Source organism: Nerophis ophidion, linkage group LG06 (genome assembly GCF_033978795.1).
Source record: "Nerophis ophidion isolate RoL-2023_Sa linkage group LG06, RoL_Noph_v1.0, whole genome shotgun sequence".
NCBI lineage: Eukaryota > Metazoa > Chordata > Actinopteri > Syngnathiformes > Syngnathidae > Nerophis > Nerophis ophidion.
Window position 1 is genome coordinate 6,630,309 of NC_084616.1, and position 17,033 is coordinate 6,647,341.

The 17,033-nt window shown below is 45.1% G+C and overlaps 1 protein-coding gene across 3 annotated transcripts in view; it reads right to left on the reverse strand.

Annotated features, from left to right (window-relative positions):
* Positions 1-3,263: 3,263 nt before the first annotated feature.
* Positions 3,264-17,033, reverse strand: part of LOC133553864 (galactose-specific lectin nattectin-like) — a 30,341-nt gene continuing 16,571 nt past the window's right edge. The window contains exons 1-7 of one of the 3 annotated variants that reach the window (XM_061902203.1): positions 10,154-10,229; positions 10,025-10,084; positions 9,926-9,947; positions 9,747-9,832; positions 9,536-9,670; positions 3,802-3,898; positions 3,264-3,601 (exon numbers count right to left, since the gene is read on the reverse strand). In XM_061902203.1, coding sequence (XP_061758187.1) covers positions 3,525-3,601; positions 3,802-3,898; positions 9,536-9,670; positions 9,747-9,832; positions 9,926-9,947; positions 10,025-10,084 — 477 coding nt within the window. In that variant the 5' untranslated portion in view covers positions 10,154-10,229 and the 3' untranslated portion in view covers positions 3,264-3,524. Of the gene's footprint in view, positions 3,602-3,801; positions 3,899-9,535; positions 9,671-9,746; positions 9,833-9,925; positions 9,948-10,024; positions 10,230-17,033 lie in introns of those variants that run through there. The other 2 variants (XM_061902202.1, XM_061902204.1) reach the window with 2 other exon arrangements.

The window sequence follows — 17,033 nt, forward strand, 5'->3', positions numbered from 1 at the left end:
TCTGCGGTGTTCCATGCCATCGTCGGGTGGGGTACGGGGAGCACGGCCAGAGACAGGAGCAGACACAACAAAGCAACCAAGAGAGCTGACTCCACTCTCGGCCGCCAACCAACTCTCGGCAAGGGTCCAGTCTGCATGGATGAGCTAGGATACGTCCAAGGAGACCGAGGTGTCTGATACTTCTGATACACGTTCAGCCAAGACACTGCGGAGCTGGCACTGAGCGCCGGGACGGACAAGCCTCCCAGTATCTTGGCTGAACGCGCAGGTATCGGACACCTCCATCTCCTTGGACATATCCTGGCTCCTGTCTCTTCATCCACATCTCCTCCAGTCTTTCCAAACGGACTTTGGTGTGGCAGAGACCCAGCAGCTAGTCTCCATGGCCAAAAGGCTCCCGGGAGGCAGATCCAGAAGTTCCCAAAAAAGCACGGCAGAAGTCAGGAAAGTGCCACCCCTCGTCACACAGTCCCAAAGGGTCCACAACCAATAGGCAAAACAAACAAAAAAAGTGTCCGTGACATAAACAAGCTGACAGATATTTGGTATGAGGATACGGAAGAACTTATGTCTTGAAGACTTTTCCTGTCCTTCTGTCTTATTGGTCATTTCTTTCTTTCTTTTCTCTTTCAATCAATCAATCAATCAATCAATGTTTACTTATATAGCCCTAAATCACTAGTGTCTCAAAGGGCTGCACAAACCACTACGACATCCTCGGTAGGCTCACATAAGGGCAAGGAAAAACTCACACCCAGTGGGACGTCGGTGACAATGATGACTATGAGAACCTTGGAGAGGAGGAAAGCAATGGATGTCGAGCGGGTCTAACATGATACTGTGAAAGTTCAATCCACAATGGATCCAACACAGTCGCGAGAGTCCAGTCCAAAGCGGATCCAACACAGCAGCGAGAGTCCCGTTCACAGCGGAGCCAGCAGGAAACCATGCCAAGCGGAGGCGGGATGTCCCCAGCCGATACACAGGCAAGCAGTACATGGCCACCGGATCGGACCGGACCCCCTCCACAAGGGAGAGTGGGACATAGAAGAAAAAGAAAAGAAACGGCAGATCAACTGGTCTAAAAAGGGAGTCTATTTAAAGGCTAGAGTATCAACTGGTCTTTCTATTTTTCTGCTTCTTTTTCTTACTTGCGGACAGCAGAATTGCTTCTAATGGAAGACGGTATCTGGATTACAAATGGCTAGGATATTCTATTTCAAAAGGACTGTCTTTTCTGCTTCCGAGGTACACGAAACAAAGAAGAGAAGGGTGTTGACACAATGGCTACATCCTGCCTACATGTGCCTAGGTCTGGGAGATGTGGACCTGTTGTCACCCATTCTGTTCAGAACTTTTATGGACAGAATTTCTAGGCGCAGTCAGGGCGTTGAGGGGATCCAGTTTGGTGTCTGCAGGATTAGGTCTCTGCTTTTTGCAGATGATGTGGTCCTGATGGCTTCATCTGGCCAGGATCTTCAGCTCTCACTGGATCGGTTTGCAGCGACCGGAATGACAATCAGCACCTCCAAGTCCGAGTCCATGGTTCTCGCCCGGAAAAAGGTGGAGTGCCATCTCCGGGTTGGGGAGGAGACCCTGCCCCAAGTGGAGGAGTTCAAGTACCTAGGAGTCTTGTTCACGAGTGAGGGAAGAGTGGATCGTGAGATGGACAGGCGGCGTCTTCAGTAATGCGGACGTTGTACCGATCCGTTGTGGTGAAGAAGGAGCTGAGCCGGAAGACAAAACTCTCAATTTACCGTTGGATCTACGTTCCCATCCTCACCTATGATCATGAGCTTTGGGTCATGACCGAAAGGACAAGATCACGGGTACAAGCGGCCCAAATGAGTTTCCTCCGCCGGGTGGTGGGTCTCTCCCTAAGACAGGGGTGCCCACACTTTTTCTGCAGGCGAGCTACTTTTCAATGGACCAACTCGAGGGGATCTACCTCATTTATATATATCATTTATATTTATTTATTTATCAAAGAGACATTTTTGTAAACAACTTAAATGTGTAACACATATAGATGTCTTTCTTTCACCAAGACAAGAATATAAGTTGGTGTATTACCTGATTCTGATGACTTGCATTGATTGGAATCAGACAGTAATGATGATAACGCCCACATTTTCAAATGGAGGAGAAAAAAAGTGGTCCTTTTCTGTACAATACCACATGAAAGTGGTTGGTTTTTGGCGTCTAATTCATCCAGCTTCCATACACTTTACAAGAAAAACATTGGCGGCAAATTCCGTAGCTTGCTTGATTGACATTCACGGCACCCGAGGGTCTTGTGAGATGACGCTGGCTGCTGCCAGTTCATTATTATGAAAAAATGACAGAGAGGAAGGCGAGAAACACTTTTTATTTCAACAGACTTTCGCGCCGTCCCTTCCGTCAAAACTCTAAAGGCCGACTGCACGTTTCCTATCTTCACAATAAAAGCCCTGCTTCATGCTGCCTGCGCTAACAAAATAAGAGTCTCGGAAAGCTGGCTTTCTGAGGGATCGCTTGTGCACGCCAGTTTTCCGAGACTCTGTATTTAGTTAGCGCAGGCAGCATGAAGCAGGGCTTTTATTGTGAAGACAGGAAATGTGCAGTCGGCCTTTAGAGTTTTGACGGAAGGTCCGGCGCGAGAGTCTGTTGAAATAAAAAGTGTTTCTCGCCTTCCTCTCGGTCATATTTTCATAATAATGATCTTGCAGCAGCCAGCGTCATCTCACAAGACCCTCCGGTACCGTGAATGTCATTTAAGTGACGTCTTGGTGAAGATTGATGATCACTCATTTTTAGGTCCATTTTTTTAAAAGCCTGGCTGGAGATGGACTGACACACCCCCCGCGGTCGACTGGTAGCTCGCGAACGACGTAATGGGCACCCCTGCCCTAAGAGATAGGGTGAGGAGCTCAAAGTAAAGCCGCTGCTCCTCCACATGGAGAGGAGCCAGATGAGGTGGTTGGGGCATCTGGTCAGGATGCCACCCGAACGCCCCCTCGGGAGGTGTTTTGGGCACGTGTCCAGGGGGAAGACCCAGGACACGTTGGGAAGACTATGTCTCCCGGCTGGCCTGGGATCCCCTTTAGGAGCCCGAGTCTGCTTTAGAGTTCTACGATTTCTTCTTTGCCTTCTGACCCGGAGCGGATTCGTTAATGTTGCGGACAAAAAAAAAACCCAGACAAAACCACACGTTTTTTTCTTTCGGCAAATGAATGACGACATCAAATGAATTATTTTATTTGTGTTTATGGACACACCACCCGCAGCCTTTGCACATTTTCCCCGCCTTCGCAGTAAATATACTTCATTTGCCCCTCAGATTGAAAAGAGTAACGTTGAATCAAATCCCCCGATTGTGTGCCAAGGTTCCTAAATGTGACACAACGCACCATCAACTTGCGTGTTTGTCAGCAATCAATTAGAAAGCGATCAGACTGTGTAAAATACTAATGAGTAGCCAGAGATTGTTAAAGTGGGGGTCGTCCTGTAGAAGAGTCATCAGGGTGGTGGGAAAGGAAGACTGATCAGTGTGGGCACTTAGCGTCTCTGGCACAAACGTAGGGGTGTTCTTCAGTACAGTCGTCCAGGTTCCAGAGTGCATCTGTAGAAAACAGAAGCGTGCGATTACAGACAATCTGCTGCCGATTATTGACGCAAATGGTGCAGATCCGTCTGCAATCTCCCCACATATTGTTAATCCAGTGGAAGAAAAGGTGTGGAAGTACATCAAATGAAGCAAATAGTGACTATGACTAGATACTAATAGCTCCATCACAGGTCATAGTCATTGGAGATATTTACCATTATTTCCAATCTCGGCACAATCTCCTGCATTGAGCATTAGCTCAAAAGATTCAAATTTAAAGTCTGAGCCGTCAGTCCAGAGAAAGGTGTCCGTCTGAAAGACAAAAAAAAAAAATTAAAGCTGCAAGCAGCGTTGGTCGGGCCCGCCTTTGGCTGCTTCCCCCGAGACCCAAACCCGGATAAGCGGTAGAAGCATGGATAGTAGCTGCTATTATTATAGGGTATTGTGTGTAGAATTTTGAGGACAAAAAAGATTGAATTCCATTTTACATTGTCATTGTCTACTGTTAGCCATAAGTGTCCCAATACTTTTGCCTAGTGTTAGTCCTAAGTGTCCCAATACTTTTATCCAGTGGTAGTAGCCATCTTGAGACAACAGCAGCGCAGTTGATCTTTGAAGGGTCATAAAATCAAAACCGGAGCAGTAATCAAAACTCTTGCGTTAAATTTTAATCAGAAGGGTTCAAACTCTCTCCTGTGCGAGTTTGAAGCCGAAACGACAAACGGGCTCAGAGGAGATAACGTTTGAAGAAAGGTGACGGGTTTTTATAAAACTTTTGTTTATGAAGGGGTAATTGCCAACTTCCTGTTGATTTTTGCCGAAGGATGTTGATTATTAAAATGTAGGTCTAAGTGAGACCTACATAGAAGTTTTGGTTTCATGTCTCTACAACATTCCTACCGGAAGTTACAGGCAGTTTTGTTTGTGTTTTCTTCCTAGGAGCAGTTTTTTCTGTGTTTTATTCAAAAATTGCGCTCGGGCGCAATTTTGAGTTTTGGGGTTTGTTTTTTTTACTAGATCGCAATTTTTGCCAGTCCTGGTGTGTTTGCCAAGTTTGGTGAGTTTTGAAGCAATTTGAGAGGGTCAAAATACAGCGCAAAGAGGCCAAAATAGCATTTTTTTAGGCAAATTTTGCTTTAAAGGGGTTTTTGCCCCCAAATTTTTGATTTTTGCCGTATAAAGTAAAATTATGAAATCTAGGTCTAAGTCAGTCCTACATAGAGGTTGTGGTTTCATGTCTCTACGACATTGCTAACGGAAGTTACAAGCAGTCTGTTTTTTTTTTTCGTAGGGGGCGCTAGAGCGCATTTTTGGTTTTTTTATTAGATGGCAATTTTCGCCAGTTCTGATTAGTGTGTGAAATTTGGTGAGTTTTGAAGCATGGCCAGGGGGTCAAATTACAGTTCAAAGAGGCGGCAGAATAATAATAATAAAGAATAATAATAAAACGGACGAAAAACAATCGGTCCTTTGGCCATTGCCAAAGGACTCCCTGTGGGAGATTTATAACATTTTCAGAAAGTTATAAAACCAAAACTATGCAATATGTTACCACATATGTTAAAGTAGCAATGATTGTCACACACACACACACACTAGGTGTGGTGAAATTTCCCCCCTGCTTCTTCACCCCCTGGGAGGTGAGGGGAGCAGTGAGCAGCAGTGGTGGCCTTGCTCGGGAATCATTTTTGGTGAGTCAACCCCCAATTCGAACTTTGATGCTGAGTGGCGAGCAGGGAGGTAATGGCTCCCATTTTTATAATCTTTGGTATGACTCGGCCGGGGTTTGAACTCACAACCTTCCCATCTCAGGGCAGACACTCTAACCACCAGGCCATTGAGTAGGTCGGTCAATATGTCCGCCAATTACGACCGGTTTTGAAATGCTTCTGTCTATGAATGTTTTCGATTACCCAGGTCATTGTAATCTCAGGGCATTGCAACTGGACTGTTTGGTTTGGTTTGCTGTGCTTTCGCCACTCATCCGAGTGGACTTCATCAGTTCATACTCAAAGACTTAGATTGATCAGATCTACATTCGACCAATCTGAGTCTAAGACTAGATTGGACTAGACTTAGATTGGTCAGCCATAGTCTGACCAATCTAAGTAAAAAACTAGATCTGACCAATCTAAGTCCGTGACCATGAACTGATGACACCTACTGAGGTATTGACACTAGCCGCTAGACTAGATCTGACCAATCTAAGTCTAAGACTAGATCCGACCAATCTCAGTCCAAGAGTAGATCTGACCAATTTAAGTCTAAGACTAGATTTGACCAATCTCATTCCAAGACTAGATGTGACCAATCTAAGTCTAAGACCAAATCTGAACAATCTAAGTCTATGACCATGAACTGATGACACCTACAGAGGTATTGACACTAGCCGCTAGACTAGAGCTGACCAATCTAGGTCTAAGACTAGATCTGACCAATCTCAGTCCAAGAGTAGATGGGACCAATCTAAGTCCAAGACCAGATCTGACCAATTTAAGTCTAAGACTAGATCTGACCAATCTCATTCCAAGACTAGATGTGACCAATCTAAGTCCAAGACCATATCTGACCAATTTAGGTCTGACCAATCTAATTCTAAAAATTGATTTGACCAATCTCATTCCAAGACTAAATGTGACCAATCTAAGTCAAAGACCAAATCTGACCAATCTAAGTCTATGACCATGATCTGATTAAGCCTACTGAGGTATTGACACTAGCCTCTAGACTAGATCTGACCAATCTAATTCTAAGAATTCATCTGACCAATCTTAGTCTAAGACTAGATGTGACCAATCTAAGTCAATGACTAGATCTGAACAATCTAAGTCGCAAGACTAGATGTGACCAATCTAAGTCCAAGACCAAATCTGACCAACCTAAGTCTATGACCATGAACTGATGAAGCCTACTGAGGTATTGACACTAGCCTCTAGACTAGGTCCGACCAATCTAATTCTAAGAATTCATCTGACCAATCTTAGTCTAAGACTAGATGTGACCAATCTAAGTCAATGACTAGATCTGAACAATTTAAGTCTAAGACTAGATCTGACCAATCTCATTCCAAGACTAGATGCGACCAATCTAAGTCTAAGACCAAATCTGACCAATCTAAGTCTATGACCATGAACTGATGAAGCCTACTGAGGTATTGACACTAGCCTCTAGACTAGGTCCGACCAATCTAATTCTAAGAATTCATCTGACCAATCTTAGTCTAAGACTAGATGTGACCAATCTAAGTCAATGACTAGATCTGAACAATCTAAGTCGCTAGACTAGATGTGACCAATCTAAGTCTAAGACCAAATCTGACCAATCTAAGTCTATAACCATGAACTGATGAAGCCTACTGAGGTATTGACACTAGCCTCTAGACTAAGTCTGACCATTCTAATTCTAAGAATTGATCTGACCAATCTTAGTCTAAGACTAGATGTGACCAATCTAAGTCAATGACTAGATCTGAACAATCTAAGTCGAAAGACTAGATATGACCAATCGAAGTCTAAGACCAAATCTGACCAATCTAAGTCTATGACCATGAACTGATGAATCCTACTGAGGTATTGACACCAGCCTCTAGACTAGGTCTGACCAATCTAATTCTAAGAATTGATTTGACCAATCTCAGTCTAAGAGTAGATGGGACCAATTTACGTCTAAGACCAGATCTGACCAATTTAAGTCTAAGACTAGATCTGACCAATTTCATTCCAAGACTAGATGTGACCAATCTAAGTCTATAACCATGAACTGATGAAGCCTACTGAGGTATTGACACTAGCCTCTAGACTAGGTCTGACCAATCTAATTCTAAGAATTGATCTGACCAATCTCAGTCCAAGAGTAGATGGGACCAATCTAAGTCCAAGACCAGATCTGACCAATTTAAGTCTAAGACTAGATCTGACCAATCTCATTCCAAGACTAGATGTGACCAATCTAAGTCTAAAACCAAATCTGACCAATCTAAGTCTATGACCATGAACTGATGAAGCCTACTGAGGTATTGACACTAGCCTCTAGACTAGGTCTGACCAATCTAATTCCAAGAATTGATCTGACCAATCTCAGTCCAAGAGTAGGTGGGACCAATCTAAGTAAAAGACCAGATCTGACCAATTTAAGTCTAAGACTAGATCTGACCAATCTCATTCCAAGACTAGATGTGACCAATCTAAGTCTAAGACCAAATCTGACCAATCTAAGTCTATGACCATGAACTGATGAAGCCTACTGAGGTATTGACACTAGCCTCTAGACTAGGTCTGACCAATCTAATTCTAAGAATTGATCTGACCAATCTCAGTCCAAGAGTAGATGGGACCAATCTAAGTCCAAGACCAGATCTGACCAATTTAAGTCTAAGACTAGATCCGACCAATCTCATTCCAAGACTAAATGTGACCAATCTAAGTCTAAAACCAAATCTGACCAATCTAAGTCTATGACCATGATCTGATTAAGCCTACTGAGGTATTGACACTAGCCTCTAGACTAGGTCTGACCAATCTAATTCTAAGAATTGATCCGACCAATCTTAGTCTAAGACTAGATGTGACCAATCTAAGTCAATGACTAGATCTGAACAATCTAAGTCGCAAGACTAGATGTGACCAATCTAAGTCTAAGACCAAATCTGACCAATCTAAGTCTATGACCATGAACTGATGAAGCCTACTGAGGTATTGACACCAGCCTCTAGACTAGGTCTGACCAATCTAATTCTAAGAATTGATCTGACCAATCTCAGTCCAAGAGTAGATGGGACCAATTTAAGTCCAAGACCATATCTGACCAATTTAGGTCTGACCAATCTAATTCTAAAAATTGATCTGACAATCTCATTCTAAGACTAAATGTGACCAATCTAAGTCCAAGACCAAATCTGACCAATCTAAGTCTATGACCATGAACTGATGAAGCCTACTGAGGTATTGACACCAGCCTCTAGACTAGGTCTGACCAATCTAATTCTAAGAATTGATCTGACCAATCTCAGTCCAAGAGTAGATGGGACCAATTTAAGTCCAAGACCATATCTGACCAATTTAGGTCTGACCAATCTAATTCTAAAAATGGATCTGACAATCTCATTCCAAGACTAAATGTGACCAATCTAAGTCTAAGACCAAATCTGACCAATCTAAGTCTATGACCATGAACTGATGAAGCCTACTGAGGTATTGACACTAGCCTCTAGACTAGGTCTGACCAATCTAATTCCAAGAATTGATCTGACCAATCTTAGTCTAAGACTAGATGTGACCAATTTAAGTCCAAGACCAGATCTGACCAATTTAGGTCTGACCAATCAAATTCTAAAAATTGATCTGACCAATCTCATTCCAAGACCAAATCTGACCAATCTAAGTCAATGACTAGATCTGAACAATCTAAGTCGCAAGACTAGATGTGACCAATCTAAGTCTAAAACCAAATCTGACCAATCTAAGTCTATGACCATGAACTGATGAAGCCTACTGAGGTATTGACACTAGCCTCTAGACTAGGTCTGACCAATCTAATTCTAAGAATTGATCTGACCAATCTTAGTCTAAGACTAGATGTGACCAATCTAAGTCAATGACTAGATCTGAACAATCTAAGTCGCAAGACTAGATGTGGCCAATCTCAGTTCTTGAGCATGAACTGATGATGCCTATTTTGGTTATCGCAGGAGGTTCTGATATACATCATCCCGAGATGAATTCCAAAGAACTGGATTGTTAGCTGGCTGGTACTAAGTGGTGATGAGGGAAATACTCGTTCCTGTCTCATGTTGGGATTGTGAATTCCGGGCTGAATAAAAACAATAAAACAATTCAGCTCTCATTGAAGTTGATGCAAGTATTGAAATATTGGAGGACACTTACATTTTCCGTGTGATTCAATATCAAATGGAGAGTTTGTATCATTGTTGTACTGGTAAAAGTGTCTCACCTCTATCCCCTGATGGAGTCCGATCCAGGTTTCAGAAACGGGATCAGCCGTCAACTTAATCACTTCCAGCACGACCTCATTCTCCAGATTGCTTAGGATGGAGACCAGATTCCCACCGAGAAGGTTGCAGATGCTCTAAAATGACAAAAAGCAACAGAAGACAAAGTGGTTTAGAACCACATCCTAACTACCGAGTGAAGTCCTTCCCTACCTCTGCATCTAAAAAGCTCCTCGCTTCCTCCTTGTAGATGAAACAACGTTTATCCAACTGAGTCCAGCCCTTAGGACAGCAACCGTCTGCAACACATTGAATTATCTTTTAAACTGAAATTTGGAACGATGAATTTGTAAAAATTGAATTCGAAAAGTCTTGAAGTCACAGCTGCCAACCTGTGGCGTCCTGGAAAGACCACTAGTGGAGAGGAAAAGAAGAGAGCCATCAATGACAGACTTGATGAAGCGGGTGTTGTTGAAATCATCCGCACTTACAACTCCAGTCAGTCCGATGATCCCGCAAAGGAGGAAGAACGCGCGAGGAGCAAACGCCATCTGTGCCATGGTAGACAAACCTGACATCTTAGAACTGAAACGGACTTCTGAAAGTTGTGTGGGTTTTACCTTTGCAGGTGTGATGTTTGATGCTGAGGGCGACAAGGAGCCTTCTTATATATATGTACATGCCGGCATGATGCAACCTTGCAGGTTCTGTCACTTCTTACAGAAAAAATTCCAACATGAAAGATAAATTCCTTTGAAAACAGTTCTAGTCCGGTGAAGTCAGCAAGAATGCTTAGTGACACGTCTTCTTCTTAAAGGGGCAACTGCACTCTTTTTAGCATCTAGCCGGAAGTTCACAACCATTACGGGAGACAGGACCACAAAGGTTTTCTACTTTTAGGATTTTAAAGATCTTCAACAACACTGCAAGTATGTAGAGTCGTGGTCAAAAGTTGACATACAGTTGTAAAGTCTACAGTGGTCTAGCTCCGGCCTATCTCGCCGATTGTATTGTACCGTATGTCCCGGCAAGAAATCTGCCTTCAAAAGACTCCGGTTTATTAGTGATTCCTAGAGCCCCAAAAAAGTCTGCGGGCTATCGAGCGTTTTCCGTTCGGGCTCCAGTACTCTGGAATGCCCTCCCGGTAACAGTTCGAGATGCTACTAGCCGGAAGTTCACAATCATTACGGGAGACAAGACCACGAAGGTTTTCTACTTCTAGGATTTTTAAAGATCTTCAACAACACTGCAAGTATGTAGAGTCGTGGTCAAAAGTTGACATACAGTTGTAAAGTCTACAGTGGTCTAGCTCCGGCCTATCTCGCCGATTGTATTGAACCATATGTCCCGGCAAGAAATCTGCCTTCAAAAGACTCCGGTTTATTAGTGATTCCTAAAGCCCAAAAAAAGTCTGCGGGCTATCGAGCGTTTTCCGTTCGGGCTCCAGTACTCTGGAATGCCCTCCCGGTAACAGTTCGAGATGCTACTAGCCGGAAGTTCACAACCATTACGGGAGACAAGACCACGAAGGTTTTCTACTTTTAGGATTTTTAAAGATCTTCAACAACACTGCAAGTATGTAGAGTCGTGGTCAAAAGTTGACATACAGTTGTAAAGTCTACAGTGGTCTAGCTCCGGCCTATCTCGCCGATTGTATTGTACCGTATGTCCCGGCAAGAAATCTGCGTTCAAAAGACTCCGGTTTATTAGTGATTCCTAAAGCCCCAAAAAAGTCTGCGGGCTATCGAGCGTTTTCCGTTCGGGCTCCAGTACTCTGGAATGCCCTCCCGGTAACAGTTCGAGATGCTACTAGCCGGAAGTTCACAATCATTACGGGAGACAAGACCACAAAGGTTTTCTACTTTTAGGATTTTTAAAGATATTCAACAACACTGCAAGTATGTAGAGTCGTGGTCAAAAGTTGACATACAGTTGTAAAGTCTACAGTGGTCTAGCTCCAGCCTATCTCGCCGATTGTATTGTACCATATGTCCCGGCAAGAAATCTGCCTTCAAAAGACTCCGGTTTATTAGTGATTCCTAAAGCCCAAAAAAAGTCTGCGGGCTATCGAGCGTTTTCCGTTCGGGCTCCAGTACTCTGGAATGCCCTCCCGGTAACAGTTCGAGATGCTACTAGCCGGAAGTTCACAATCATTACGGGAGACAAGACCACAAAGGTTTTCTACTTTTAGGATTTTAAAGATCTTCAACAACACTGCAAGTATGTAGAGTCGTGGTCAAAAGTTGACATACAGTTGTAAAGTCTACAGTGGTGTAGCTCCAGCCTATCTCGCCGAAGTGTATTGTACCGTATGTCCCGGCAAGAAATCTGCCTTCAAAAGACTCCGGTTTATTAGTGATTCCTAGAGCCCAAAAAAAGTCTGCGGGCTATCGAGCGTTTTCCGTTCGGGCTCCAGTACTCTGGAATGCCCTCCCGGTAACAGTTCGAGATGCTACCTCAGTCTCACCTTAAAACTCATCTGTATACTCTAGCCTTTAAATAGACCTCCTCTTTAGACCAGTTGATCTGCCGCTTCTTTTCTTTCTCCTATGTCCCCCCCCTCCCTTGTGGAGGGGGTCCGGTCCGATGACCATGGATGAAGTACTGGCTGTCCAGAGTCGAGACCCAGGATGGACCGCTCGCCTGTGTATCGGTTGGGGACATCTCTACGCTGCTTATCCGCCTCCGCTTGAGATGGTTTCCTGTGGACGGGACTCTCGCTTCTGTCTTGGATCCGCTTTGAACTGAACTATCGCGGCTGTGTTGGAGCCACTATGGATTGAACTTTCACAGTATCATGTTAGACCCGCTCGACATCCATTGCTTTCGGTCCCCTAGAGGGCGGGGGGGGTGGGGGGGCGGGGGGATTTGCCCACATCTGAGGTCCTCTCCTAGGTTTATCATAGTCAGCATTGTCACTGGCGTCCCACCGGATGTGAATTCTCCCTGCCCACTGGGTGTGAGTTTTCCTTGCCCTTTTGTGGGTTCTTCCGAGGATGTTGTAGTCGTAATGATTTGTGCAGTCCTTTGAGACATTTGTGATTTGGGGCTATATAAATAAACATTGATTGATTGATTGATTGATTCTTTTCTTTCTCCTATGTCCCCCCCCTCCCTTGTGGAGGGGGTCCGGTCCGATGACCATGGATGAAGTACTGGCTGTCCAGAGTCGAGACCCAGGATGGACCGCTCGCCTGTGTATCGGTTGGGGACATCTCTACGCTGCTGATCCGCCTCCGCTTGAGATGGTTTCCTGTGGACGGGACTCTCGCTGCCGTCTTGGATCCGCTTTGAACTGAACTCTCGCGGCTGTGTTGGAGCCACTATGGATTGAACTTTCACAGTATCATGTTAGACCCGCTCGACATCCATTGCTTTCGGTCCCCTAGAGGGGGTGGGGGGTGTGAGTTTTCCTTGCCCTTTTGTGGGTTCTTCCGAGGATGTTGTAGTCGTAATGATTTGTGCAGTCCTTTGAGACATTTGTGATTTGGGGCTATATAAATAAACATTGATTGATTGATTCTTTTCTTTCTCCTATGTCCCCCCCCTCCCTTGTGGAGGGGGTCCGGTCCGATGACCATGGATGAAGTACCGGCTGTCCAGAGTCGAGACCCAGAATGGACCGCTCGCCTGTATCAGTTGGGGGACATCTCTACGCTGCTGATCCGCCTCCGCTTGAGATGGTTTCCTGTGGACGGGACTCTCGCTGCTGTCTTGGATCCGCTTTGAACTGAACTCTCGCGGCTGTGTTGGAGCCACTATGGATTGAACTTTCACAGTATCATGTTAGACCCGCTCGACATCCATTGCTTTCGGTTCCCCTAGGGGGGGGGGCGGGGGGGTTGCCCACATCTGAGGTCCTCTCCAAGGTTTTGTCATAGTCAGCATTGTCACTGGCGTCCCACTGGATGTGAATTCTCCCTGCCCACTGGGTGTGAGTTTTCCTTGCCCTTTTGTGGGTTCTTCCGAGGATGTTGTAGTCGTAATAGTTTGTGCAGTCCTTTGAGACATTTATGATTTGGGGCTATATAAATAAACATTGATTGATTGATTGATTGATTGATAAAGAACATGATGGGTTATGACCAAAGGACAAGATCACGGGTACAAGTGGCCAAATTGAGTTTCCTCCACCAGGTGGCGGGTTTCTCCCTTAGTGATAGAACTCTGTCATGGGGTGGGAGATCAAAGTAAAGTCGCTGCTCCTCCACATGGAGAGGAGCCAGATGAGGTCGTTCGGGCATCTGGTCCCTAGGGAGGTGTTTAAGGCACGGGAGGCCACAGGGAAGACCCAGGACACGTTGGGAAGACTATGTATCCCAGCTGGCCTGGGTATGCCTCGGGATCCCCCGGGAGGAACTACACGAAGTAGCTGGGGAGAGGAAACTCTGGGCTAGTCTGCTTAGGCTGCTGCCCCCGCCACCCCACCTCGGATAAGCGGATGGATGGACGGAAATGAAAAGTGTATTCTCTGTGACTGCTGTGCCAGGTCCACTACTAACCTCATTGTGGAGTACAGAACAGTAGTGGGCCTCATCCGTGACAACAACAACGCCATGGACTAGAGCAGGGGTCGGGAACCTTTTTAGTTGAGAGAGTCATGAAAGCCAAATATTTCAAAAATGTATTTCCGGGAGAGCCATATAATATTTTTTTAAACACTGAATACAACTAAATGCGTGCATTTTTAAGTGAGACCCGTCATTTCTTTGTGATCATGTTCTGTTTTGTTTTTGACACCATTAGTTCCGGTTTTTTGGCGCACCCCGGTTTGTTTTTGTTTCCATGACTACCAATCAGTTCACCTGTTTTCACGACTCACTTGAACTCATGTACCCGTCGTCAATCACCACGTCACCATTTAAGCCTGCAGTTGCCAGGCAGTCCGCCTGGCGACATCACCTCCTACACACCTATGTTATCCATGCCGATGATCCATGCTCTTTCTCGCTCCAAGTAAGTTTTTCATGCCATAGTTTGTAAGTTTTATTTTAAGTTTTATTTTAGTTTTCATAGCCAATGGCGTAGCTCCTCTTCCGAACGCAAGTGCTCCTACAGCAAGAACACAAATGCAATCAAGGAATCAATTCAAGTGTACTTATATAGCACTTATTCACAAGTCACATCTATCAAGTGTTTTTTATCATCTTTAAAATTCTTTAAAAAAAAAAAAAAGACGTGTGGTCTTGTCTCCCGTAATGATCGTGAACTTCAGGCTAGAACAGGGGTGCCCACACTTTTTCTGCAGGCGAGCTACTTTTCAATTGACCAACTCGAGGGGATCTACCTCATTTATATATATCATTTATATTTATTTATTTATGAAAGAGACATTTTTGTAAACAAGTTAAATGTGTTTAATGATAATACAAGCATGTGTAACACATATAGATGTCTTTCTTTCACCAAGACAAGAATATAAGTTGGTGTATTACCTGATTCTGATGACTTGCATTGATTGGAATCAGACAGTAATGATGATAACGCCCACATTTTCAAATGGAGGAGAAAAAAAGTGGTCCTTTCTGTACAATACCACATGAAAGTGGTTGGTTTTTGGCATCTAATTCATCCAGCTTCCATACACTTTACAAGAAAAACATTGGCGGCAAAATTCCGTCGCTTGCTTGATTGACATTCACGGCACCCGAGGGTCTTGTGAGATGACGCTGGCTGCTGCCAGTTCATTATTATGAAAAAATGACAGAGAGGAAGGCGAGAAACACTTTTTATTTCAACAGACTTTCGCGCCGTCCCTTCCGTCAAAACTCTAAAGGCCGACTGCACATTTCCTATCTTCACAATAAAAGCCCTGCTTCATGCTGCCTGCGCTAACAAAATAAGAGTCTCGGAAAGCTGGCTTTCTGAGGGATCGCTTGTGCACGCCAGTTTTCCCAGACTCTGTATTTAGTTAGCGCAGGCAGCATGAAGCAGGGCTTTTATTGTGAAGATAGGAAACGTGCAGTCGGCCTTTAGAGTTTTGACGGAAGGTACGGCGCGAGAGTCTGTTGAAATAAAAAGTGTTTCTCGCCTTCCTCTCGGTCATATTTTCATAATAATGATCTTGCAGCAGCCAGCGTCATCTCACAAGACCCTCCGGTACCGTGAATGTCATTTAAGTGACGTCTTGGTGAAGATTGATGATCACTCATTTTTAGGTCTATTTTTTTAAAAAAAGCCTGGCTGGAGATGGACTGACACACCCCCCGCGGTCGACTGGTAGCTCGCGATCGACGTAATGGGCACCCCTGGGCTAGATGCTAAAAGAGTGCAGTTGCCCTTTAAGAAGAAGACGTGTCACTAAGCACTCATGCTGACTCCACCAGACTAGAACTGTTTTGAAAGGAAAACTCACACCCAGTGGGCAGGGAGAATTCACATCCAGTGGGACGCCAGTGACAATGCTGACTATGAGAAACCTTGGAGAGGACCTCAGAAGTGGGCAACCCCCCCCGCCCTCTAGGGGACCGAAAGCAATGGAGGTCGAGCGGGTCTAACATGATACTGTGAAAGTTCAATCCATAGTGACTCCAACAAGGCCGCGAGAGTTCAGTTCAAAGCGGATCCAAGACAGCAGCGACAGTACCGTCCACAGGAAACCATCTCAAGCGGAGGCGGATCAGCAGCGTAGAGATGTCCCCAACCGATACACAGGCGAGCGGACCATCCTGGGTCCCGACAAGCGGTCCATCCTGGGTCTCGACTCTGGACAGCCAGTACTTCATCCATGGTCATCGGACCGGACCCCCTCCGCAAGGGAGGGGGGGACATAGGAGAAAGAAAAGAATCAATCAATCAATCAATGTTTATTTATATAGCCCCAAATCACAAATGTCTCAAAGGACTGCACAAATCATTACGACTACAACGTCCTCGGAAGAACCCACAAAAGGGCAAGGAAAACTCACACCCAGTGGGCAGGGAGAATTCACATCCAGTGGGACGCCAGTGACAATGCTGACTATGAGAAACCTTGGAGAGGACCTCAGATGTGGGCAACCCCTCCCCCTTCTAGGGGACCGAAAGCAATGGATGTCGAGCGGGTCTAACATGATACTGTGAAAGTTCAATCCATAGTGGCTCCAACACAGCCGCGAGAGTTCAGTTCAAAGCGGATCCAAGACAGCAGCGAGAGTACCGTCCACAGGAAACCATCTCAAGCGGAGGCGGATCAGCAGCGTAGAGATGTCTCCAACCGATACACAGGCGAGCGGTCCATCCTGGGTCTCGACTCTGGACAGCCATTACTTCATCCATGGTCATCGGACCGGACCCCCTCCACAAGGGAGGGGGGGGACATAGGAGAAAGAAAAGAAGCGGCAGATCAACTGGTCTAAAGAGGAGGTCTATTTAAAGGCTAGAGTATACAGATGAGTTTTAAGGTGAGACTGAGGTAGCATCTCGAACTGTTACCGGGAGGGCATTCCAGAGTACTGGAGCCCGAACGGAAAACGCTCGATAGCCCGCAGACTTTTTTTGGGCTCTAGGAATCACTAATAA